At 47.9% G+C, this 26,062-nt stretch overlaps 1 protein-coding gene across 7 annotated transcripts in view; it reads left to right on the forward strand.

Moving 5' to 3' along the window:
* Window positions 1–26,062, forward strand: part of LOC119379196 (complexin) — an 810,485-nt gene that overhangs the window by 753,871 nt on the left and 30,552 nt on the right. For all 7 annotated transcript variants that reach the window (XR_005181119.1, XM_049411903.1, XM_037648415.2 and 4 more), the window contains one exon: window positions 20,148–20,311. Coding sequence is in view for 6 of the 7 variants with exons in the window: in XM_049411903.1 (XP_049267860.1) it covers window positions 20,148–20,311 (164 nt within the window). In the remaining variant the exon portion in view is untranslated. The remainder of the gene's footprint in view (window positions 1–20,147; window positions 20,312–26,062) is intronic.

Raw genomic sequence — 26,062 nt, forward strand, 5'->3', positions numbered from 1 at the left:
CGTTACACTGATCGAAATGAAATGCGGTCAAGAGGAACGCCCGTCGCTTCTCAAGTGTGGTTGAATGACCCAAAGCTCGCGCATACAGCACAATAGACCGAAGCAAAACATGCCACACCCTTCGCTGCCCAAAAACAGATTGTTCCACTGCGAGCGATTGACTTCGATCGTGCCTGATGTCTGCATCGGTCGCACCGCGATTGTTCTTTCGGTCTGTTCGACCAGTTCACAAGCAATGCAATCGCACCAGCGCACGTGCGCGCTTCGTCACTGATGTTTGCACATATTGAATAGGCGGCACGCACGACCCGCTTCTTCGCGAAGTGCGAGCGCTCGCGCCGTAGGCGCGGTACATCGCTTTTCCATGGGTACGTGTATTCCGAATAAGGGGCCTTATTTGGACAGGTGGGAAACCATATTGAAAACGCAATTTCGGCACAGCGCCACACATGCAGTGCCCGTGGCACGCGCGCGTGGTAAGGTTAGCGTGCGGGTGGCGCCGTTGCCTACACTATTGCGGACTGGTTAGTGGCAGTGACTACGAGGCCCGTCGAGTCTTCGTCCCGCCGACGAGTGGCGCGCCGAAAGCGCCGTCGCTTCGCGTTATCGCTGCTGCAACGGTGCCTTCGTCGAGGACGGCTTGGCGTGTTGCGTTGAGTATGCACGCAGCAAACGCGCTCCCATTACCAGTTCGTTCAGCGGGCCGACGGGCCAGCATTTTCTTGCACCCGGTCACAGAAAGCGCGGGCGCGCGCCCCAGAGGGTTGGCGTGCGCGCTTGCGGTGTGCGTGACGAACTGCCGTCGCCTGACACGTGCCCGCCGGCTGGCGTAAATTTCTCCGCTGCATATTCGCAAACGCCTCCAGAATTGCTCGTAAATGAACGTTCCGGCCAATCCCGATGCTGGACGTACCATTAGCGAAGGCGGTTGTCCAATGGCAAATAGCACTTGCGAACGAGAAGCTTTGTGAATTCGGCCCCTTCTTGGGAGCCTTTGTGCCTTTCACTGGCGATAGCCGCACAGTAGCCGTCTTGGCTGACGTTGGTGAAACGCGAGTAAAGACAGCTGAATCGTACAGGGGATAGACACGCGCCTGGCTACGAGTAACGACGGGAGAATAACAAGGCGGCATAAGGATAAGCCGCACTCACGCACCACAAGCGCACAATGCAAAGTTGTACTGTGAGTAGATGAACAATCGCAGAAAGTAAAAGGCCCGGAGGAAAACTCGCATAGACAGAGAACGCCCGCATTCCCGCCAATGCACGTCGTTATACATGTGCGCCACGCAAGCGCGCAGACACGTGCCAGCAATTCTTAGCGCCCTATTTTTTCCTGTGATTTAACCTTCTTATTACTTTTTATGTAGGTGGGGTAGCTGGCTGTTCGGTAGCCTACTATTTCAGGAGTTTAGAATAACAGAGAGCTGAGCTAGTTGGTAAGTATTCATTCTAAAAAGACAGGGCCTTGTGTCCGTGTTTGCACGCCCTGTCTTTTTAGAATGAATTTCAGGAGTGTTGTCGCTTCGAAAAGAGTAAGAGTCGGTTCTGACCCTTTCTCGATGGCCTCCCCCGCTCTTCAGAGACGAATCTAAATGGAAATGCGAGTTATGCTTATGTGTTCTTCGTTGCATCTGCGGCATGGCGGCGGAAAGCAGAAGCAAATACCGTTGTATTCCGCTACAAGAAGGCTGAAAACAATATTCCAGGGAGCTAAAGCAAAAAAAAATTTGGATCACCGCACTGAAAGCCATTTTTTTGGCAGGCAGTGTCTGCGTAAAGTAGCGTCGATGTGCACAACAACGTCGGTCCAACTGAAATTTGTTGCTTCTGCAAGAGCGGTGTAAAAAAATTATTCTGGCGTGTTATATTTTAGCCTGAGTTCATCCAAAAACAGAATCATTTGTATATCACATTGTTACACGCGTGCCATTTATTTATTTATTTATTTATTTATTTATTTATTTATTTATTTATTTATTTATTTATTTATTTATTTATTTATTTATTTATTTATTTATTTATTTATTTATTATTAAGTCTGAGCGTTCACTTCTTGTCTGGCTACAGTTCAACTTCGCTTCTTCCACTTGCTAGGCTGTGTGTTCTAACGTTGCCGTCGTCTGTGGAAAGCTCCACTGCACAGTGCCTATATGCGCCACGTAAGACGCCAAATAAACTTACCGTATTTACTCGAATTCTAGCCCGCCCTCGATTGTAGGCCGAACCCCGAAATTCGCAAGGCCAGAAAAAAAAAAACTTAATCATTGTACTCGAATCTAAGCCGACCCCCTCCCCCCCCACTTTCGCGCATTGTTTTTTAGAAAAAAGAACATCGGCTTAGATTCAGGTAAATAAGGTAAACGTTTTCTTTATAAGCGATTGAGTGCGTCATGACACGAAACAAAATGGGCCGTTAACGCTTTAAGAGAGATGCCATATGGAAGTTATGCACTGCAACAGTTCTGACTGCTGTATAAACACTGCAGACTTTCGGTACTTCGCAGGAGATTCAATACACATGCCACCACTTTTACCGAAGATAATTTCGCGAGAAAAAGTGTTTAACCGGCGCACAACTTTCATTCTTCGTCGCCATCCATGCGCTTAATCTAAGCTTAAACTATTGCTCGACAAAATCCGATGCTAACCACAATGTGTCCCACTAGAGACACAAAGAGTCCGAGGCCAGCAATGTCCATCTCGTTATTAGACCGGACACGAGTCTTTTGGTCTGCTATGTTAGTCTCCTTTTCGATTTCGTTTAGGGGAGGGAGGGGACGGGGAGGAGGAAAAGGGGCAAGAAGGCAGGCAGCAGGAAGAGGAAAAGGAGGCAGAGATGAGCACAGGTCTCATCCGGGAGCGAGCAAGGTAGGATCCCATACCGAAACAGCCACAGCCTGTTGGTAGGGCCAACGCATGCTCAATCGCCCCATATAGTGCGCTCAGGGAGCACGCCCATAGAACGCTGAGGCAAGGGTCAAGGCCCGTCTTTATGGAGATGTACAGCCACATGATTTGATGGTGTCTCCAGCCAAGTGAAGAAGACGAGGTTTCTCGCGAGCTTCAGTGCACGTGCAGTGCAGCCGCCGATCGTTGAGCGAGGAAAATGCGTGCCACTGCCGCTTACGGCGGTAAGGTGCCTGGGCAAGCTCTTGAAAGGTACTACGTTTACATTAAGCGAAAGCCTTAAGCGCCTCGTGAGACGCGGAACGCGTGTGTTGTCGACGCGTCCGGCGGCGTCGACAACACATGTGAAGCAAATGATCCTCATCATAGTCAGCCACAGCGTCAGCGAAGACTATGGCCTAAGAAATAATTATCAGCAGCAGCAACAGCAGCCACAGCAATCAACAAAGGAAATGTGAACGGAAGAGAACAATCGTAAACGAAATGAGCATAAGGGCTTTCGCCGTCAAATTCTTCTAGAGCCCAAGGTGTATTTAGCATTAGAAGCCTCGAATGGAGCAAAGATCGGGCGTGAGTTGTCCGTTCGTAATACCAAGGCCTAGAAGCTCAAAATAAATAAATAAGTAAATAAATAAATAAATTGCTGTGCGAGATGTCATCTAACTAGAACAGAAAAAAAAAACATGCATTGTGGACTTTCTCTTTTCGGTAACTGTTCCTTCGGTACCGAAGAAAGGACGCAAGAAGTAAATAAAAAGGCTATAGCACGCAGAAACGAACTCATGAATGCGATATGATTGATGGTGTTTGTTTGTTTGTTTTATTTGAAGCAACTCGATACTTGTATTTGCGAATGCGTCTAATTTCCACGCATAATAAAAGTATCAAGGAGATGTCTTTAACGGACACATTCTCGTTGTCTGCACGATAAATCGCACTGGCGACCCTCCTGCCTTTTCGGCAGAGTATGTCAGACTGTCAAACGCTGACACAACAGCACCACGTCTACTTGCTATCGGGCGCCCCTGTCTGTGACGCGGTGCAGATAACAAGGTCGTTGGTCTTGACAAGGTGTCACAGAATGTTCGCCATCATCTCCACCACTGCTGCGAGCTGTACAACTTCGAAGGCGTGATATTCGCCGATCGTTAAAATCTGGGTTGCCTCCTTCGATTTATATCAGACTCTCGGAAAGATCGATTGTCTGCGCAGCGCGAAGATGCCCCCGCGCCCCCTCTTGCTATCTTTCACCCGTGTGAAATATATGGCTCAAGCCGGAGGATTACGCGTGAGCTTGAGACGGCACTCATCGCTTTTCGGGCTGCCATCCTCCCGCACAAGAAACAGCCTTACCGATGCGCATACGCTAAGCAACATCGCCTCCTTGTCGGTCAGTCGGTGTTTCGATTGGGCGAAGCTTTGGACAATAAAGAAAAATCGGCCGCTAGGATCTGAGCACGTCGGCTGGCTACCAGGAAAGACGCACGACCTCCGCCGAAAGAGCGCGGTTCAAAAAAGTGGCCTATCAACAGTTTGTGGATTTATATTTGGAGGTAGTCTCACCACGGAACGCAAGTGGTGGTAGCATTCATTACCGTGCAGCTTCAGCATAAGCATAGCCTCCGACTAAATATACATCATACAGTAAGCCACTTGCGCGCGCCCGTACCATATCCATACAAACAGCGATGTCGCGATGTTTGTTGCCATTGAACGCCAAGACTCGTATTCAGACTCAGCGGCACCATCACACTGTTTCTCTCTTCTCTCTCTCTCTCTCACTATATATATATATAAAAAAATATTCGTTAGCGAAAGCTTTTATTAGCTGGTTTAGTTTAGCACAATACTCCTCCACTTCTCTACGTAACAGCGTTAAATTCTAAGCACTTTTCGTACCGCTGCACCGGTTTCTTTAGTCCCTCTGCATAGAAGTTCGCCGCCCGGGAATTCTTTGCTGTTTGAGTTGGTCGGTAAGCATTTTTAGTACCCACCTTGCACACACTCTGTGATATCTCAGCTTTTCAGTTACAATCGTGTAAATTGTAGTGCGGTTGAAAAGACTAAATTCATCCGATTGACGACTAACTGTCAGTCGTCGATCTAATCACAATTCCCGGTTCACTTGTTGAACAGTGTCATTGGTCTGGATTCTGGCCCTTCCACTCCGCTCTTAGTCATGCACATTAGTGCGGCCATTTGTGAAGTCTCGACACCATCTTATGACCTTTCCTTCACCATCACTTCAAGTCCATAAACTACGCACAACTCCGCATAAATTTGAGAAGCTGATGATCCTTTTGCAAGCAAAAATCGAATTACAGCTCGCACTTCACAACAGCCGCGAGCAACAATTTTCGCAGACATTGTCGTTTGCATTCCCCGACAAGCAGACGACTACTGAGTCAGAACAATAACTTCAGTACCTTCGCGAAGAATTAACAGATGACGCTGCACAAATAAACCCTCATTCTTACGTGCAAATATTTAAATATTAGCAAACAGCCCTTACTTGCTGATAATGCGGAATACCCCTCGTATATATTGTATAATATATATATATTAATATATCATATATATATATATATAATAGATATAGATATATATGGGTGTGTGTGTGTGTGTGTGTTGTGTGTGTGTGTGTGTGTTTTGTGTGTGTGTGTGTGTGTGTTGTGTGTGTTGTGTGTGTGTTGTGTGTTGTAGGCCTCGTGCGCCCGGGCATGTCATTTCGCGCCATTCTTTGTGTAGCACCGTTCGTGTAACAAATTGCGTCACCATCTCCACGGTGCCGAACTTTTCCACGCTATTGTACCTTCATTTCGGTCGCCACAGACAACCGCCGAAACAAAGGCGCCGACGACCGTTACACCACACCTGCCCTTTCATGCTTCATTTGACGTCGCTGCACGAAGGCTAGCTTGTGCGGAAAGAAACTTCATTAGAAGACAAGGGTATACGGGATGCATGTGAGAGGGGCATGTAATTAAAAGAGGTCGGGGAAGCGCTGCCACTTTCCATGTTGGTTCGCAAGACACTGCACGACGCCCGGACCGCCTGACTGTGCTGAGAGACTGCCAGGACGCAATAACGGAAGCAAAAGCACTCGGGTATGCATGGCCACGTTAGGGAGGAGAGGCTTCGTCGTGCAATATGCTTCAGGAGAAAGGCGAAACGACCCTCGCACTTTCGTGAAGCTTTTGCTTCACGGTACGCCACGCGCCCAGCTGTTATAACGCTATTCATCATAGGAAAATCAGAGGCGTGCAGACATGGACACAAGTTACGGAGTATGTGTTACCCCTTCACTTGTGTTCGCTTATGAAAGCCTAATGTTTTGCAACTCGAATTTCTACCAACTAGTTGAATAATCTGTCGTTGCAAGCAAAAGGGCCAACCTGGCGCCTACTTTGACGCCCATGTTCTTTCTTTCTTTCTTTCTTTCTTTCCTTTCTTTCTTTCTTTCTTTCTTTCTTTCTTTCTTTCTTTCTTTCTTTCTTTCTTTCTTACCTGTGTTTCTTCGTTCCCGTTTCCAGCTGTTTCATTGGCTAAATTAAGTGACAACCAGCTATAAGAAGTTTCTACAGTAGGCGTTGTGCCGTCGCCCATTCTTCCTTCATTGCCATGCGACTAGGTCGGGGCCCTTTAGCCAATGAAAACGAGATTTTATGCCTCGGCAATTATATTTTTACACAACTGCACAATGCACGTACTCAGAGTATTATATACTTTCATTGTTTAACTTTGTGACGACATCGTTCAAAAATCGGTATACGTCGGATCGAGACTGAATGAAGACAGTCCTGCCATTATGACAACGGGTAGCCAACATTGGGAGAAAGTTGTCAATAGCTGGCCAAAATTAGCCATCACTATGCAGCATTGGCAATCACATAAGTAAACTTAGCCAACACTAGCTATCATTTAGCCAACTTCAGCCAGTGCTAACCGGTGCTGCGAGTTTGCGAGTAAGTAAGCTAGCTGAATTTGGTCTAAAATGTTCATCATACCCCGTTACAGGATGTGGCTGCAAGAAGCCCCAGGAAACGCTCTTTTCAAAAACAGAAATTAAACGTGATCAAACACGTCAGGGGCGTAGCCAGAAATTTTTTTCGGGGGGGGGAGGGGGGGTTCAACCATACTTTATGTATGTTCGTGCGTGCGTTTGTATGTGTGCGTGCCTATATACGCAAGCAAAACTGAAAATTTTCGGGGGGGGGGGGGGTTTGAACCCCCCCCCCCCTTGGCTACGCCCCTGAAACACGTGCCTATGAGGATCGCAATAGGCGTGAGGAAAATATGACGCCTGAAAGCGTTCGAAACTGCCGCTGCTTTCGCCAATAATAGCGAGTTTTAGTACAGCGGGAAACGCTTACGTTAGCGTTAGCGTGCGTCTCAACGCTAACGCTAAAACGGAACGCGCTGCGTGCCAACTGGTGGTCTTTTAGTACAGCGGAAGGCATTCCCGCTAACGCAAGCACATACGGCGCCATCTAGACATAAAAACACCAAATGCACTGTAGAATCCACAAAAGCGCCACCAAGTCGAGCTGATCCAAAGTCACCACTGTTGCGTCTCCATCGCGCGTTTGCAGAAGTGTTGAGTTCTGACACATTGGTTTCTGTCGACATGCCGCGTTCGAGAATTCTTCAAGATCCCTATTACCTGGCCTTTTTGAGCTGGGACGCATCACGCGTCACATTCATGCACTGCCGCGAAAGGCATGAAGGGAAACGAAGCCTGGCATGTATCTGCTTGACTTGTGGCCGTACCTTGGAAAGAGGCGACTAAAGACAGCGTCGCCATCTCTGCGCTGCTACAGAAAACATGAGCGAACCTTGCAAACAAATCTTGCTAAGCCTTCTGCAGCGCAAATCCACTTTGTATCTCAAAAATGGAGCTATTTTATCGGCGGTACACGGTTGGCGAAGCCTCATTACTCAAATCTAAATCAAATACGAACATTATTAGGGAATGAATAAGTTTAATAATGCAGGACGACGGCTACAAAGATTCGAAGTGGACGGCTCTCGCTTCAACAGGCACCGCCATCTTGCCCTACGTACGGGATCTCTTTCATGCGTTAGCGTTGAACGCTATATTCCAGAAATAGCGTTCGTACGTAAGAGCTCGGGCTACGTTTACGTTCTGCTCACGCGCAGTTAGGAGCACGCAACGCTAATGCTAACGCTAAATCCTTGCGTTTGCTGTTATCCGCTATACTAAAACTCGCTAGTAATAATATCCGGGGTTTAACGTCCCAAAACCACGATATCATTATGAGAGACGCCGTAGTGGAGGGCTCCGGAAATTTCGACCACCTGGGGTTCTTTAACGTGCACCTAAATCTAGGTACACGAGCCTCAAACATTGTCGCCTCCATCGAAATGCGACCGCCGCGGCCGGGATGGAACCCGCGACGTTCGGGTCAGCAGGCGAGCACCGTAGCCACTAAACCACCGTGGCGGGGGCTTTAACCAACTCAAACCATTCGCAAACTATTCAGGAACTACGGCTAATTGGGGAGACTGTGCATTTCATGACTACATTGGGACAGACTGTCTGTCAGCATATGTTTCCAAAACCATTGTGTTCATGGCCTACGCCGCTAACACAATGACGCATCGAGGCACTGAAACAAGCCTCAATAATTTTTCATTGCAGTCATAAATAGCCAGATCAGTCGGGCATCAAGTAATGAAAATAAGTTATCGGTTATGTGTTGCTGTCTCTCAACCACGAAAGCGTGCAGTATAAAACATTGCAGCGTTGCGCAGTGGCATAGCAGAGCAGAGCTTAGGGCTTCAATATTTTAGTCTGCGTGCAACGAGCGTTCAGCAGCATGCACGTGTAATATCGTTTATACGACATCCATGTTCTCGGATAATGGCATAGTTTTTACTATCTCGGAGTGTTATTCGTTGCATTTCACTTTAATGCGAGTCAAAAATGTCATCTCCGGTCGCCATGTATTCCTATAGCTTGCAGAATTCAACAGTACGGAAAAAAGCTCACTTTTAATTTCCGGCCGAGCTCCTGGGGGACCTTTAACACGATTATACTCTAAAAGCTCATGCAGTTCGGTACTTCTCCTTTTATGCTTTGCCGTCCTTCTAAGTCAACGGTGGCCGTCTTTTTCAGCGTCGTGCATGCCGATAGTAGAAGAACGGCGCAAGCACGCAGTTAAGTCTCTCAGGATAACTCGAGTACACTCACATTTGATGGGCGCACCGAGCTGCATTATTTTTGAGCAACGCAGAGTCGCTCGCAACTTACGAAGTCGAAGGATGACACGAACTGCTCTTCAACGTTTTATCTCTCGTCGCGGTTCTGACGCTCGCAAAGGCACTTTCGGCAAATGACAAACGATATTATAGTAAAAGACGGCCAGCTCCATACGCTGTTGCACCGTTCTCGGTGCTTTTCTACGGTGCCTATTTCAGGCAGCACGTTGTTAGCCTGCGTCGCTTCTAATGCGAATCCTTTAGGTCCTCCACTTCTTATGGAGTAAGCCACGATGCTTATTTTGTGCTCGGGGCCATCGACAAACACGCCTAGCGAAGTGCACGCATAAATATTGACTGATCTTTGCTTAAGTCACGCATGCAGGACGGGCAGGTGCATGCTATCCAACGTGTGCCATTTCTACGTCTCTCTCTCTTTCTCTCGCTCGCTCTCGCTCTTTATTGACCTTCGTGAATAAGAACAGCAAAGATTGAAAGAAAAGGCTATTCATTGATTTATTCATTTCATCGGGCCCGAGGTAATGACAGAGGGTTGTGGTAAAAAGTGGTATTTGTAGTATTCAGTGTTAGCTAACTGAAAAGGGACGATAATATGCACAAAATACCTGAATGAGCGATCCTAGCCGGTGATTCAAGAAAACTCGACATGCCTCGAATATAAGTGACTGATCGTGGAAGGCGATTCCACGTGGTCGTCAGATGTCCTTGTGATAAGGGAACAGAGACATGCTTTAATGGGACGCTTGTCTTTATCTAAGAGCGTTGCCAGGGTTGTTTCTTCGCCTAGAATCAGACAGCGTCCGCAGACGCGTCTAGTGCGGCGAAGTGTGGAATGCGATTCATCTATAGCTTACGGTCTTAATGAATGAGAAGCGGCAACAAACTGTTGCAGGCGAGAGCGTCGACTGGAAAATAGAGACGAAAACCACTCGTGTTTAACGTGCGGCAATCTGTAGTGCAAGCTTCGTTTCTTGCTCTGACCTCCGTCAGTGCCTAGACGCACACCAGTGCATACGCTGTCACCATATCTCTCCCCTGAGGAGCTGTCATTGTTCTTTTATTTTATTTACAAATGCCGCAGGAATATTTAGGGCCCAAGCAGCAGGCCCGTAGCCAGGAATTTTTCTCGGCGGGGGGGGGGGGGGGGGGCACTTGGTGAAAGCCTTGAAAAACATTGCAGCAAGATGGCAAGTTGGGCCAGTTGGATTACGTTCATAATTGAAAATTTTGTTGAAGCGCATCAAAAAACACACGGACAGAAGAGGCTGACAAGGCAAGCGCTGTCCTTGTCAGCCTCTTCTGTCCGTGTGTTTTTTGGTGCGCTTCAACAAAATTTTCAATTATGAGCCTTGAAAAACACCTATTTTTATAATTTTTTTCTGCAAACACACCCCTCTATCAGAATCCTCCCCCCCCCCCTTTGGCTACGGGCCTGCCAGGAGGAGTAACAGGATACAATAAAGAAACAGCAAATTGTAATCGCTCACAATCATCAGTGCAGAGAGTGGAATCACGTGCAGCAAAGGCTGTACAGAATTTCTGGTCGGGCAGATCTTGGAATCGCTTCCGCTCCTTGGTCGAATGGCATCGTGTTCTCGCCGGCAGCGAAATGTGACGTGTCGATACGCGCCCGCGGGAACTTGGCCAGCTGTCAGCCGGTGGGACCGCAGTTATTCACTATTGTGCGATGCATGATCCAGCACGGACAATACAGCTCACGAAGAAATGACCTTTAACAAGCCGCGAAGGTCAGTAGTATTCTTTTGCGCGCTGTAATAAACAAGGAGAAAGCTGCTCAGTAACAACTGCCGGGAAATATCAAAATAGTATATTCGCGAATAATATTTGTGATAAGTGTGGGCGAACGGAGCGATTTGACAAATGCGATTTTTAATAGCATTATTGCATAGATTTGCCGCAAGGTGTTACCTACAAAAAAGTTAAATATGAGATCGGATATATATATGCAGCCCTGTTTTTCGCGACTACATTATTAGACTCTAACATATCCATAAAACATAGCACGCGGCCAAGGTTGAGGCACTTCCTGCACGTATAAAGGGTGGCTATCTCATGTTATAAAGTGTTCAGACGATTACGAAAGTGTGGTACTGGGCTGGAGCAGTGCGGGCATTCAGATAATGCCCTTTTCTCTCTACAATGCAGGAAGAAAGGAAGATAGGCTACCTCGAGGCCTTAGCGGCGCAGGAATGCGTCTAGCGTGCGGCCTTCTGGCACCAAAGCTCACGGCTCGCTCCAGTGATGCGCGTTGTAGTCATACCATGGTTGTGTCAGCTGTGCAAAACTGATGCTTTCGCAGAATGAGTTCACAGCTGCCAAAACCACTGAAGTCTGCCAGATCTTTCTTTCTTTCCCCTCCTCTTCTTTTTCACGTCTTTCACAATAAGAAAATAGCAAAATGGGCGAGTTGGTACTGACTCGTATTTGAAGGGCTCACAAGACGTCGTCTTCTCTCTCTCTCAGTATATATATAGTTGCAGCAAAGAAGTCACGCTGGCCCCGGTAGAATAAGGAACCAGGGAGAGTACGACGCACGTTGATTTTTGACGGCAAATTTACTGACGTGTCGGTTGGTGGACCAACCGTTGTCAAACTATATATATATATATATATATATATATATATATATATATATATATATATATATATATATATATATATATATATATATATATATATATATATGTGTGTGTGTGTGTGTGTGTGTGTGTGTGTGTGTGTGTGTGTGTGTGTGTGTGTGTGTGTGTGTGTGTGTGTGTGTGTGTGGGTGCAATAGTGCGGTGCATTGTTCTATTGGTCAACGCGTTGTATTTACTAGCTTTTCATTTCGTTGTCTACCTTTGCCTCAACGTACTGCAAAACCGAGTAAGGAACCTGCGATGCTTTTCTTTTAAAGCGTCGCGTAGGTATGTGGCATGTTCTTTGTTGTAGATTGATTGCGCGCACTTTCTCGGGAAGAAACACAATTACAGCAACGCTCTGGCTGCACAAATCTAAGTTTAAGCTACAAAGACATCGACAGGACAGAGCCGTTTTCTGCGCACGTGTGGCTGGTGAAACACTCGACGCTCTTCAATGCCAGCTGCGTTGTTTCAGAAAATTGCTGCGAGTGCTCTCATTTCGTGTCCGTTTCTTGCGCTGTTGCGAGGCCACAGCAACCTTATTCTTTTGTCGTTTGCTGTGCTTGCGTTAATGCGCTCCTAAACCAGGTGAACTTATCTTCCCCGTGCAGTGAGTAAATGGCAGCCGCTGCCGTCCTTTATCTCTTCGCCTTCTTTTTCGCTGGAAAACGTTTGCTCCTTGGACTTTTTCTTCCAGAACGACTTGTAATTTAGTTTTGCCCGCTATTTAACTAATATTATTTCTCTCCCGCGACGACGTCGGAGCACACCACTTTCAACGTCTTGTTTAAATTGTCCTTTTAAAAAAAAAGCGCGTTCAAATGATGAAGCACCGTCCAGCGCAGCCGACTTGATGAGACATTTCAGGGGCCCGATTCACAAAACTTTCTTTCGTAAGCGCTCCTTGCCATTGACCGGCTGCCTTCGCTAATGATATGCCCAGCATCAGGATTGGCTGAAGTTTTCTCTTACGAACGAGCCTAGCGTGAGTACTTTTTGTGAATACAGGCCTAGGTCCCTCACCATATTATGAAATGGCTGTTACGCTAGGATTGTTCGTAAGAAAGGGAAACTTTAACCAGTCCTAATGCAGGACATGTAATTACCGAGCACAGCCGGCCTATGGCAAGGAGCACTTACGAACGCAAAGCTTTATGATTTCGGCGCCTTGGGGAACTTCATTTGAAGCTGTGTTTTAAAAGCGCAGCAGCAAAAGATACCGCACAACTTAACTCTAGCAACTGTAACTGCACCTAGTTAAAGATGAAAGGAGGCTGCTTGGTTCTATTAGCGACTTCAAACTACATGTATTCTTTTTTGTTCAGCTTCTGCTGGCTTCTTTACTTTCTTTTTGCTGACGGGAACCAAGTAGAACAACGTAGCACAATTTATTGCGCTCTATGTTTTCTTTTGTTTTTCGTGGAATTTCCCAGCTGCGCTACTCTTATACTGTAATCCAGTCCTGCGTATATGGTAATAACATCGGTTTATCGAGCAGGCTTTTCCTGCAGCGGCGGCAGGTGCCTGCAACCAATGTGGAAGAGCTTTCACGCTAGCGAGCATGTTCGGCGTTCAACAGGCGTTGTGTCGGGACCCTTCCCAACACTCCCGCTTTGTTAGGATAGTATGCATAAAAACGCGTCGGCAGCGATACGCCTGTACCGGTTTACGCGCTGGGCGGGGCTCTCTGATTTATAATCTGCGCAGCGCGTGTCGGCGCCGGCCATAGGTAAAACTGCCCGCTTATCTGGACGGCGGCTAAACTTCGCCGAAACTGGCGTTTCTCTTTCGTTCGTGTTCCTTTTTTCCGGACGTTCAATTCGCCGCTTTGGAAGTTCACGAGAAAGCTGCTTCTCTTTTATCCGCGTCTCTGAGACTAATGGGAGTAGACATGACACGCCTTGGTGCGGACAGCTTTGCTGTATAGAAACTCGCCGACTCGCTGAGCGCCCCACTCAGCCGGCGAGAAACTCACACTACATATTTCACAACTGACGCGAGTTTCGAGGCAAGTCGTTTTTTCGTTGCAGGGGCACTGTACGTGCATTGCGCAGTGTGCTGCTTCGTAGCTTGGTTGGCTGTCAAGCTACTTCGTTTGTTTCTCTGTGCATCTGCCTGCCTTTTCGGTCCTTCTTTGTTTTCCTGTTCTTTGAGTCAGTGACATGTCTTCAATATCGGCGTGTAAAAAGCAAACTCTCACATGTCGTCGCGAAGAACTTTCGCCAGAGATTCTTAGCGGCTTTGAACAATTACTGCGATTCGTCCCATTTCCTTCACTATATATACTGTAGATGTATCGTTAAAAGCTTTGTTGCTTCTTAGCCTCACTAAAGATAGTTTCAGACACATACACAGGAAATAAGGCTGTACTCTGACTATATAAATAAATTAGGAAGAAAATGTCGTAAAACTTTTGGTCGCAAAAAGCATCGCATTTTTTAATGCCTATTCATTCCAAATGCAAGAAAAAATAAAAGCGCATATGCTTGTAGTCACTGTGCAGGCCACTTTTGTTAGTCGTTGCCAGGGCGGTTTTAATTTTGCAGAATCGTTGAAGTTCGAAAAAGAAGCGAAAAACTGCACCAATAAGTACGATACGGAGGAGATGACAGCGTACCAGGAAGTTCTTTTAACTTTTATTGAAATCGTTGCGACTAAAGATGAGGCCCGACAACAAATTCGAAACAAGAAAAATGCGATCGAACGAACAAGGTTCCTTTCTGAACCGGAGACAGCGTTTTCTAACTATCCGTTTCTTCGCTTTTTTTTTTTTTTTCTTTCTTTCCCCCTTCGTCAATGGCTTGACGTGGATCAGACGCCGCCGCGCTGTCGTCCTCGCTGGCGTCGGCCGTGGGGCGCGACGCATGATACACCGAACGGAAAGTGAAATGGGTCGTAGGAAAATGGGCGCCCTGTAGAAATCGTTGCTAGTAGACGATCCGTCTATTCCCACATTTCGACCTTCTCGACGGGCTACAGTTTGTGCCCCGTCTGCTGTAATAATAACTTCAGCAACATTCAAGAGCCATGAAAATGTTTTCGTATAACAAGATACCAACTTTTCCATCTGCCGTCGTCCCTTTGCTGCATCTCTGTGTTATGCTCACTGACGCATTTGTTTCTGTGTCCATTTGTTATTGTTTTTGTTTTTTCGCTTGAACGATTTTGTTCAGTGTTCGCTGCCTTCGTTTAGAACGGTCACTGCGCACTGTCTATTCGTCACTGTCATAGAGAGTCCCGCTATTTACAAATTGAGGATCAGAATTATGGGACGACGGTCGCACACAGGCTGCGCCCCTATCTCGCATTCCCGGCAGCGGAAAAAGAAGCATGTCCGTTTGGTATGCCATAACTCGTGTCACCCGTGAATGTGCGCCGACGCAGTAGCTATTGACGTTTTATGAAGGCGCGCGGCCTGTGCTTTGTTTTTACTGGACACAGTGATGCATATTGAATACGGCAGTGCATAGACGGATACGTACGGGGTGAGCCCCCCCCCCCTCCCCCCACACCCACACACACTAACAAAATATCAAAAACGTTCATGCACCAAAGCTGTTTGGAAGAGCAGATGTTAGGCAATCATGGCATCAGGCATCTTGTTAACGAAGGCTGCCAGTCATTAGCAAATAGTACAACTATGGACGCACAGCTTTGTGATTACGGCCCCATATCCAGAAACAACATAAACCATGGCGCGTGGAGTCGCATATTGTGTAGCAGGATAGAGACTGTTTGGCTACAATTCATTTTAGGATTGAAGCAGCGATGCAGTTAAGGGTTAAGCCGTGGTTCGCGTGTTTACTTCTACTGCTACTTTGGTGCCAGATAGTGCTCTTCGTGCTGTATACAACCCGCGTTAAACTCATATGAGAATTGAATTAGCCTTGCGCCACAATCCTGAACTCACTCAAGGGAATTCACTCGAGTGAAAATGTTCAAGCATGTTCGGTGGGGATCCCAGACCTACTTAATACGCGTACTTTAGCTTTCTTCTTGCGGGGAATGTGTATGCGAGAAGTTTTACGTGTGAATGTGCGTGGCGTTTCTTTTAACAGCGTTGTATTTTGGGGAGCTATATGGGGGTAAGGCAAGCTCGGCAATTATACAAAAGTGTCATTGTTTAATGAACAAAGAGCAGGGTTTCTTTACTTTTGGTATTTTTACGGCGAAGCCGTTGGTGGAAGCTTCGCAGACGTTTTCATAACGGCGGCGTCATGCGGTGTACGGCTAAGGATCAATCAAACGCAACTTCTTCAGGGCAAAAGGTCCCGAATTTTCACTTTGAAACGTAATTATCAATCATCACAACATATAATTAACCTCACGGACACCCTACATGCGTTTGTTTTTTCAAGCCAGCAGCCCATAGTTTCTGTTTCCCGCGTCGTAATTCACCGATCCACAATGGAGGTCAGACACGAGTTTGTACGGCTGCGGCGGTAAAGAGGGTTACGAGCCGCCAGGGAAAACTGTCTGCGTGGGAGCCCTGGAGCGGCCGTACACATGAACAGGGCGGCGCTGACGGGTCGTCACTAAGACCAGCCAGCGAATGGTACTTCATTGAGGTGTGGCAACGCGCTTGCTCAGCTTCGCCATCATTGATGCATCACTTGCTCCGATACATCCGGAGCCGGGTATTAGGCCGAAATTTAAATATTTATTTTTTTCTACACATAAAGTTCTACACATAAAGGAGGCGAAGCAGGCAGCTCCCCTATCTCCCTTTTTTACATCCTTTTTCGGAAAAGCTCTTTCTCGGTACTGGCTTTCTGGTGGCTGCTATAAAAGTGCGAGGAGCGTAGCCTGTGGAGGCCGTGTATACAGAGGAGGAGAAAGCGCCGGCGGGCTTCTCTCGGGCAGAGACAAGCCACAGCGGTCTCGCGCACAGCCCTGCAAACAGAGCGCGCGTACTCTGCGACGCGTGGCCGCCCTGTTTCCCAGTAATGCGCGGTAAACACAGAGGCCCGCGTGCGAGCATGCGGGGTTACGCAGCACGGCGCGCGCCTTTGCTCCCAAACTCTCTGCGTGAGCGCTCGCTCGGCAGTTTCTTATTTTGTTTTACTGCGTTTGGTTTTCTTTCTCTTTCGTTTCGTCTAGCCCCTGGATCGAAACGGGCCCTACCCTTTTTTGCGAGAGGAAACAAAACACGAGGGAGGAACGAGCGTATACGCGACGAGCATGCACGTATCGTAAATCAGCAGTGGCCGAAGCGTGCAGTCCTCTTTAGTCTTAGTTGTTCATGTGTGCGTGCGTCGGCCGCGCAGTTGCCGCATTGTGGCAGCGCTGCCGTCCAAACTCTTTCATCTCATCTCCCCGCGAGACGTAGAGGAACCAGAGAACAAATATGGAAGGGCAGGGAGTGGCGGTCTTTGTCTCCGTAGTTTTGCGCAGCTAAGCGGAAAGTGCGGTTTTGCGAACAAGTGGAAAGATGCTGCGAGACTGTGTACATGCCGAGAAGACCCGGCGGGAATCTGCCATGCAGAATGATTCACTTTTTAGCTCTACGATTGTTCGGCTAAAACAAAACAAGCCTGCGGAATACTGCATAGCGCACCGTCAACATTCTGGGCAGCAGCCGCCATCTTTGCCAACAGGCTTTATTTGAAGTTAACAAAGCACCGTACGCGAGAAGTTTTCACGGAGTGGACTTCCCAAGGATAAACGGCAAGCTCGTTCTTTCTCTCCCCCCCCCCCCTTTTTTTTTCTTTTCTTGACCATAGCATGTTTAGGTTCCACTGGCCGTGAACGCGCACAAATCCTTAAGCACTGCTCACGGCAAAAATCTAGCCCACCTATTCCTTCATTGTTATTTTCAGAGCCTCTCGTAAGGTCGTGTATTCCTGCTGACGACCGTAACTTTGCAATAGGCTTCTTTCACTTCAAGTGAAACTTTTTCAAGACAGCGCTTTTTCGAATTATATGTCGATTTATACAAAAGGACGTAATTCTATGTGAATTTTATTATATATTTTTTCATCTTATTCCTTTGAAAATGTCCTACGCCTAAGCAATATTCGTCCCAACGAACAAAATAAAGTACGCTCTTTCATTTACTAGATTTTTGAAAGTTTTGAGGAAGTCGCTAAGTCTTCAGGATGGTCATAGGAATCGGCGCGATGCATCGCTCGGCCCAGCTCTGTCGGCTGTGGCGGAACCAACAGGCCCAGATAGCCACAGTTCACGCTGCTTGATTCATACAATTGCGCGAACGCGTGAAACAGTTCTCGAGACGATATTTATATCAGCTCATAGAGACTACTTAACTCAGAAAAGAAAACTATATTGACCTAAGAAAAAGTTCTGCCCATCAAGATTGTAGTGTAGCGTTCTCTGTATCGTTCTACAGCTGCCATCTAACTATTGATATATCTACCCATGCATTTCTTTTTTTTTTTCAGGAAGTGTAGAATAGTATAATTCTACGGCGCGCGTCACGCCTCTTCAGCGAGAGTGTCGTCACAACGCGCTATATGTGAATCTATGCAGCTTGCAGCAATCCACGCGCGGAAAACCGTAGAGCGAAGGCGCCTAGCGGAAAGTTTACTTTGTGTGCTTCGCTTACGGGTAAGCATCTCTCAGAGCTCGATGCTCTGAGGGCCCTGCGCGAAGTACGAGCGAAGTGGTCAAGCCTGCTTTTCACGAGCACGTAAGGGCCTCGCACTGATTGAAAAGCGGTCCCGATCGCCGGCAGGCTCAGCACGGGAGAAACACTCGCATATCGAACGTCGTATGCGCATACCCCGGATTGCTTGTGTCTTGCTTTCTATCCGTGGTTTCTCTCTTTCTCTCTCTTTTTTTCATCTTTCCCGTGCTTTCGTCGCGTTTAATCTACCTGCACTTTGAACGTCCGCGGAAAGTTGAGCGCAACGTCGAGCGCGAGTTCAGCGCAATACATGAGCGCCGGTGCGATGGCGCTGCTTCGGCTCCAAACTTCAAAAGAGAAACTAGCCGAAGCGCCAGTGCGAATGATTAACTGCACGCGAGGAGCAAATTTAATTGCCTGTAGACGAAACGATGAACTTTGAGAGTAATAAGTTTGCATGTGTGGCGGCGTAGTTCGCATAATGTTCCAGTGAAACCTACACAGTATGAACCAGGGAGGAAATCCCAGTTAAACCTATCAGCTTTCTCGTCTCATGTTGATCGAATTAATTTCAGAGACCAAGCTTTATTCTGTTTTGCACGAGCCAAGCTTTCTGAATAGCGCACTTTTTTCCTTTTTTTTTTTCTACGGTCGTTTAACAAGTTTATATTTTCAGGTAACCGGGTGAATAAACGCAACGTGTTCAGTAAACTTCATTTTGATCAAACAGTGAATTAACAGTCGAGTAAGCGAATTTCGTGTACCAAAACTATTAGCACAAAAAATGTATGTAACAAACCTTAATTAAAAAGTGGTGGTATGCAAGTTAAAAAAAAAAACGTGTGCTTCAAGGCGTTTCATTACATTCCATGCTTGGGAATATGGAAGTCGCCATTACTGAAAGTGAATTGAAAAGAAACACTATACTTTTCGAGAAAGAACAGAGTCGGTTTTGCTGCTCTCTGGCAGCACTGCGTTAATCTGAGATTCCAGTTCATGCATGCACTCATGCAAAAGCACGATAAAGGTCTCCTTATGGAATGTTTTCTCTATAAAAAGAAAATCATATCAATATTTTCTCGTTTCCTTGATATTGCGGAGCGCGACAGGGGGTTCTTTAAGGTGCGTGAAACAAGAGGGTCGAGGGGGTGCGCGGAATTCGCACCTCCTACAACCCGCTCGTGCTGCAAGACGCGTTCAAAGAAGAATCTTAGCCGGTGGCTCGCAATAAGCGTGGCGAAACTCATATTCTCTTTCTTTACAAGCCACGAACGTTGCGGAAAGTTTCGAAGAATTAAGTTAACGGAAAAGTTCAGCCAGAAATTGCTTTCTCTTTCGAAACAGACCGCGGTATAATTAAAACTGGGTTTCATACTTATATGCATTGCGGGCCTATCGTGCCGTTGTGCGCCTCGAGTCGGTGCGTAGCGCGCACGTATCGCGCAACTGGTGCTGTGCGGCCCCGCGCACGAAGAGCGGCGCGGGCGGCGCCTTCCGCGGGCCGCCGGCCGCGGCGCTGAGCGCGAGCCGCCCCTCCAGCAGGACCCGGCCGCTGTGCGCGCAGTTGAGATCGAAAAGTAGGAGCCTGCGCCACGAACACCTGGCGCCAGACAGGCTCGTCATCCCAAAGAGCCGGCAGCACTCGGCGGCGTGGGGCTGCTCCAGTCCACAAGTCAGCGCGCTCTCGAAACCGCGCACTGTGTGTCCCTTCACGGGAGCGCTCCACTCACGGTCCCCCTTTTGTCCCTCTTTTTTCCCCGCTGCAGGCCAGATCGGAGGGGACGGGGAGACCTCGGAAGACAAAGAAGCCGAAGCCGAAGCGGAGCAGGAGCGGCTCGAGGCGCTACGGGAAGCCGAGGAAAGACGAAAGGAGAAGCACCGGCGGATGGAGGAAGAACGTGAGAAGATGAGGCAGCAGATCAGAGACAAGGTGAGTCCTCCCAGCGCCACCGCGGCATAGGGAAGTCGCGCCGTCACCTGCCGTGTACCCAGCCAGTTCCCGACCGCGTGCACTTATTCTGTACCAGGTAGAGGGGCTCTCCAGAGCGACGGACACGTGGTAAGTGTTCTAGGGAAATCTGGGGAGCTGTCCATTCTTCCAGGGACCAACCTTCCCGCTCAGTTACGTTTCCACTGGCTGTGAAAGGCGCGCATACTCCCTAGCGAAAAGCAAAGTTAGGCATAATATATTTCTCTGCCAGAAATTCTATAGCAGCTTAGATTCACTACACTTTGAAGGCAAGAAAAAACGCCTAGAGGTGTGTTACTGAACGAATAAATGCCAAAGCATTGCATAACGGGTTGTTGTTCACTGACTACAGATATTTTGAATAGGCCGCGGTGACATGCTTGGTTCGTTTCAATTCTGTTTCGGTATAGCATTGATTAAAGTGGCTGTCAGCTACAAGTCCCAGATCTGCGCCCTTCTTTTAGTATTACAACATATCTCAATGTCATCTGTGGCATGGTTTTAAGTCGAAAATCTTCTGAACAAGTCGTTTGCACCCGCAGTGTGACATGAACTTTGTTCCAACAAAGTGAGACATTTTGCTTCAACCGAACGGTTAAATTGTAGTAGTAACGGCCACGAGTGTGGCTTCATTAGTGGCCTTATATGCAATATATATAACCTGCTCGGCCAAGCTTAATCTACAGTTTTTCACAGGAAACTCGTAGTGATTCAGCAAGTGCCAGGAATGAACAAAGGTTAAGTGAGCTTAATCTGAAAGTTTAAACAACACAGAGCAACAAGTTCAGGGAAGGATGGAGACTTGAAGTGATAAGATATCGACGAACAGGGAGTGTCGCTGAAGAAAACATTTCGGCAAGGACTTGCCTCGACGAAGAAAAGTCTCTTTGTCGAAACGTTGGCTCCAGCGAAATTCCTTGTTCGACAATTTTTCATCACTGCGCTTAAAAAAAGTTAATTTCCAATCAGAGTGCACGAATACTCTGGCTGAACACGTTCAAGTGCGTTTGTAAGGAATAAACTATCGTGTGTGGTGGCGCTCCTAGACAACTTCATCCACGAGATGAGGTTGTTTAGCTTTCTGTTAGGAACCTGTAGCCGGCGAATGCAAAACACTATTAAGTTGTCGCTGCAGAATGCATCGACACGTTCACAGCATGCAACAACCCACAGTGGTGATAAGGTCCGTTATGGACAGCGGTTTCTGTTGTCGAATGTGCCAAAGCTGTCGCGCGTGAGTGCTCCTGGTTATTGGAGTGCCACTTTCGCTGATAGTGCGTCCAGCAGCTACAGAATCCACTAGAATGGAAGGATGGATTGATGGGTGGATGGGTGGGTGAATGGATGGATGTAGATGGGTGGGTGAATGGATGGATGTAGATGGATGAATGGACGGATGGATGGATGGACGGATGGATGGATGGACGGATGGATGGATGGAGAGGATGCTGCAATGGAATACTTGGGTGGGGAGTACAAAATTTTTATGAAGTCAATGTAGTGTTTTTTATAGGCTTAGTTTTTTTTCTTCGCCTGCAGCTTTGTTTCGTGCGTGGGCTACCACGAAGTGAAGGTGGTGTACGTCTGGTGACTTATGACTAAGCAATATAATCACATCGTTCGAGTGGCCTAGAGTCATCTCTGTGACATCTGCGGTTGCTATCAGACAAACGTGTGGATACTTTTCGTTTGTACGCGTTAGAGGAACGGGTGGTCAACTTTGGCTCACTACGCAAGCCAAGATTCACAGTCGCTCGTCCTCAGAACAAAATATATTCGTGACAGTGGTCACAGACTTTTACAGCGAGCATTCAGAGTACAGCGCACCAGGGGCCGCGACAAGCGTTCCACCGTTGAATACCTTGTGAATCTGGAGCAAGCAGACGTCAGCCGCCGCCAGCCGATACAGCAACGTTCCACCGAGAGTCGGGGAATCGCCAAGTACTACGTTTATTTTAAGTGTGGAAAAGCAGAAGGAACGTGTGTTCTGTCGGGAACTCTAATAACTGCGTCAGAGACTGGAAGGTGTGAGACGAGACTGAGTGCAAGCTTCATCCGCCTCAGCTTACTGAGCACCAGCGACCGTTCGTCATGCACACCTTTCTGCAAGGCTACAGTACTAACAAGCTCACCGCCAGCGCTGTATAGTCAGCCGCCAGCAATGACCGGCTGCCTACTGCTGGCAATGAGTACCAGGACAACGCTGCCTACAGCAACAACACAGCGTTATCGCCACCACTGACACAAAATACTTTTAAATAATAGAACTTGGATAAACATGCCAGTCTGCGCATACCGACGCTATATACTCACCTACTTGAATAACCTCACTTTATACGTAGGAGTGAAGTTTTGGTAACAACTTTATTGCTAGTCCTGCGGAGCTTTCGCCGACCGGGCCTTACGTCTCCCACGTGGGGACGTCGAGGCCATTGCCTCACCGCCACCTCACGGGTATTCACGGGCCTGCTGGACAGCCCAAAGTTGGTCGCCGAGGCTGGGGCTGCGCAAGGCAGCGGAAGAGTTAGCCGCGGTAGCAGTGAAGTCAAACGCAGAATAATATAGGAAGGCATCGGAAACCACACCGTAGGCGAGCGATTACTCAGCAACTCTCAACATTTTTTTTGTCAGCGATTCATTTTAATCCGCGCTGAAAGTAATCAGAAAATAATAATTTCCAACCTTTCTTGTCAGAGCTGGCGACAAGAATAACGTGATCGCAATCAACCCCCGTGGTCGGAGCAGGTCGCAACCAGGCATTTGCTTCGTGCCCGCGCACGCCTCTTTCGAACGAAGTTATTACACGTAAACGATTAGCGACAAGAAGTGCATGGGCGTCATAGCGTTGCAAATTTATCGCTAGAATATCAAGGGCAAAACAATTACCAGGGGCCCAACTCACAAAACTTCTCTTTCGTAAGTGCGTTTTCCCTTTGGTCAGCCCTTTGGTGCTAATATGTCCCGCATCATGATTGGCTGAAATATTCTCTTGCGAAAATTTTTAGCGCAAGATGTTCTCGTGAATACGGGCCCAGGCTGCTACATTCGTCGCCTTCGGTCTATAGGCTTGCACGCATTAATATTGCAGTGCAGATGACAGAAAGGTGTGCTGTTTCTTGGGCTGTAGTTGGAATATCATTTGACGCCCTTGATGAAGACAAGTACACAGGGAGGATACAGTGAGCACACAGAGCGCTTCTGTTTATGGTTTTCTGTGGGCCTCACGGTGTCCTTTTCTTCATCAGGCGCGTCCAAAAATATAGAAAAAAAGGTATATTCACGACTGCATCTTCAGCTTTAAGCAAAGTTTAATGTCGATCAGAAGGCGTTCAATGGCGGGTGCTATAACGTGACCAAATATGGCGGCACCCATGGTTCCAGCATGCGCATGAATATGATGCTATAAGTGTTCCATAAAGGCAGCCAGGACGCGTCTCCTGCGGTCTATCCTGGATATACCACGGGAGTGACGTGTGGCGCCAAGAATCTGGACCGGTATTATAACAAAAAGCTCTTGCGCTAGACATTTTCGTAAGATCGAAGTTCAGCCAGTCTGTCTTGACGCCGAAATTAGCACAGAAGGCAGCCTGCCAATGGATGAAAGGACTTACGAACTTTCAGAATTCAGTCCCATATTCACTTTAGTTAACTCTACTCTCTCTCTAGTTTTTTCTTGCTGTGGTTCATGTTGGCACCATGTGTCTCGTCGTTAAGTACGTCGTGAAAGTAATTATTGCAGCAGAACACCTTGATACAACAATCAAAAACAAATAGTTTGGACAATGCAAAACCAGCCAGCCCAATAACCATCAGTGAAGAACAGCTTATTCAAGCAAAGCGCAATTTGATGTCCCAAAGAACAACGTAAAAGTCACTCTCAGTTTAATGTAGCGCCATGACAGTTTCATGGGGTGGCACTTCAGATCATGTTATTCTAAAAGCAGAGTGGGCGACAAACTTACAGCCGGTTACACATGCATTGTGAGCAAGTTTCGATTTTCATAATGAGCTTAAGAGCAAGAATAAGCCAACGAAAGATGGCGCAAATGACCGTTTGTTTTTGTAAATATCTCTATTTAGCGTGAAGGCCTCCGCCTCCGCTCAGAGGGGTCCGTGAGCCGCAATCTGTTCGACAAAGAGCCAGCAACGCAAGGAATAAGGACCGGTTTAATTCACGACTCAAACCAATCTCACAAAGCCTTCAATGCCGGCACAACACGGCACAAACGCGTACAAGGAAAGGACCAAAGGCCCGGAACGGACAATCCCCGCAGACTGGCGGTTAACCACGGAACATACGAAGCGAAACATAAAGGCCGGTATGCAAACGAACTCACACTCAACTGGAAATCGAAGGTGAGCCAACGACTCGCCTTAGCGGACGTCCGAAACCGGCGTGGTCCCCGCTCTGCAGCACTCACGGAGGAAACGCATGGCGCGTCGAGCAACCATCATCGCATCCCCCTGGCCCCCTGTACAGTACACTGTACCCCCTGGTCAAAAATCCCGCGGGCTCGTCTCTCCTGCCTTCTTATCGGCCAGCGTCCCTCTGCCCCGCCCCCCTGTGGCTTTTTTTCTACGCTGCCGCGCTTCACGCGCATGGCCAATACAGCGTGTGGTATCCTGGCGCCTGCTTCAACAGGTTTCCAGCGTGCGTGCTGCAGATAAGGGCCCAAAGGCCCGACAAGTTTAAGATCCACGTACCCGAAACGTACGATAAACTTCTCTTTCTTATGAAAGGAAAAGGGAAGTGGAACTGAAGAAAAAGTTCAATCGCGTAGCTTGTGGGAGTCGATGGTCCTCACACAACGCGTGCGATGTTCTGCCACAAGTCATGCCGATGGCTGCCCCTCTTTGCGCTGCTTCTCAGGGTATTTGCACACCCTCACACACACACACACACACACACACACACACACACACACACACACACACACACACACACACACACACACACACACACACACACCCTCACACACACACACACACACACACACACACACACACACACACACACACACACACACACACACGCACGCACGCACGCACACATGCGTGTGTGGGTGTGCGTGGGTGACAGAGAGATATCAAAAGAGGAAGGTAGGTTAGTAGTATATATAAACCGTTACTGCCAAACCACCTCACTCCCGGAGTTTGCGTCAAGCGATCCTTTTTCTAACCGGAAAAGGCGCTACTCTAAACGTATACGTCCATACTTCAAGTCACGGTGCCGCCTCTCCTATTTCTTTTTTCGCCCGCCAACGGCTGGCCGTGCAGCCATGCAAACTCCGCTCAAAGAATGGCGCTCTCGCACTGAGCTCCCCACGGGCAAAAGCCGGAATCGCCTCGCAGTTTTCCCACGTACGCTGTTTACGTATTCCCGTCGCCGTTTCCTTTTGTTAGTTTTCCCTGGACTTCGGAAATGCAGCAGCGAAGAGCTGGAATAAAGGGACGAGTGAGACGGTCTCGGGGTGTGGAGGTTGGGCGCCTGAGATCGGGAACAGCCGCCGACTCGCCGTTTCCGCGCTCTTCCTTCGTGGGACGGCGAAAGAATTTCCGAAAAGCCAACGCAGATTACCTTCCCGTTAAGGTTTTCAATTTCTGGAGGAGGCTTACCCGTCGGTCCCACGGAGGGGTGCGGAGAAGCGGACTTAAGTCGTTCTATACCACCGCCACCGAGAGATATATCCGCGGCACTCGAGAACTAGTGCG

This window comes from Rhipicephalus sanguineus, chromosome 1 (assembly GCF_013339695.2).
Source record: "Rhipicephalus sanguineus isolate Rsan-2018 chromosome 1, BIME_Rsan_1.4, whole genome shotgun sequence".
Classification (NCBI taxonomy): Eukaryota; Metazoa; Arthropoda; class Arachnida; order Ixodida; family Ixodidae; genus Rhipicephalus; species Rhipicephalus sanguineus.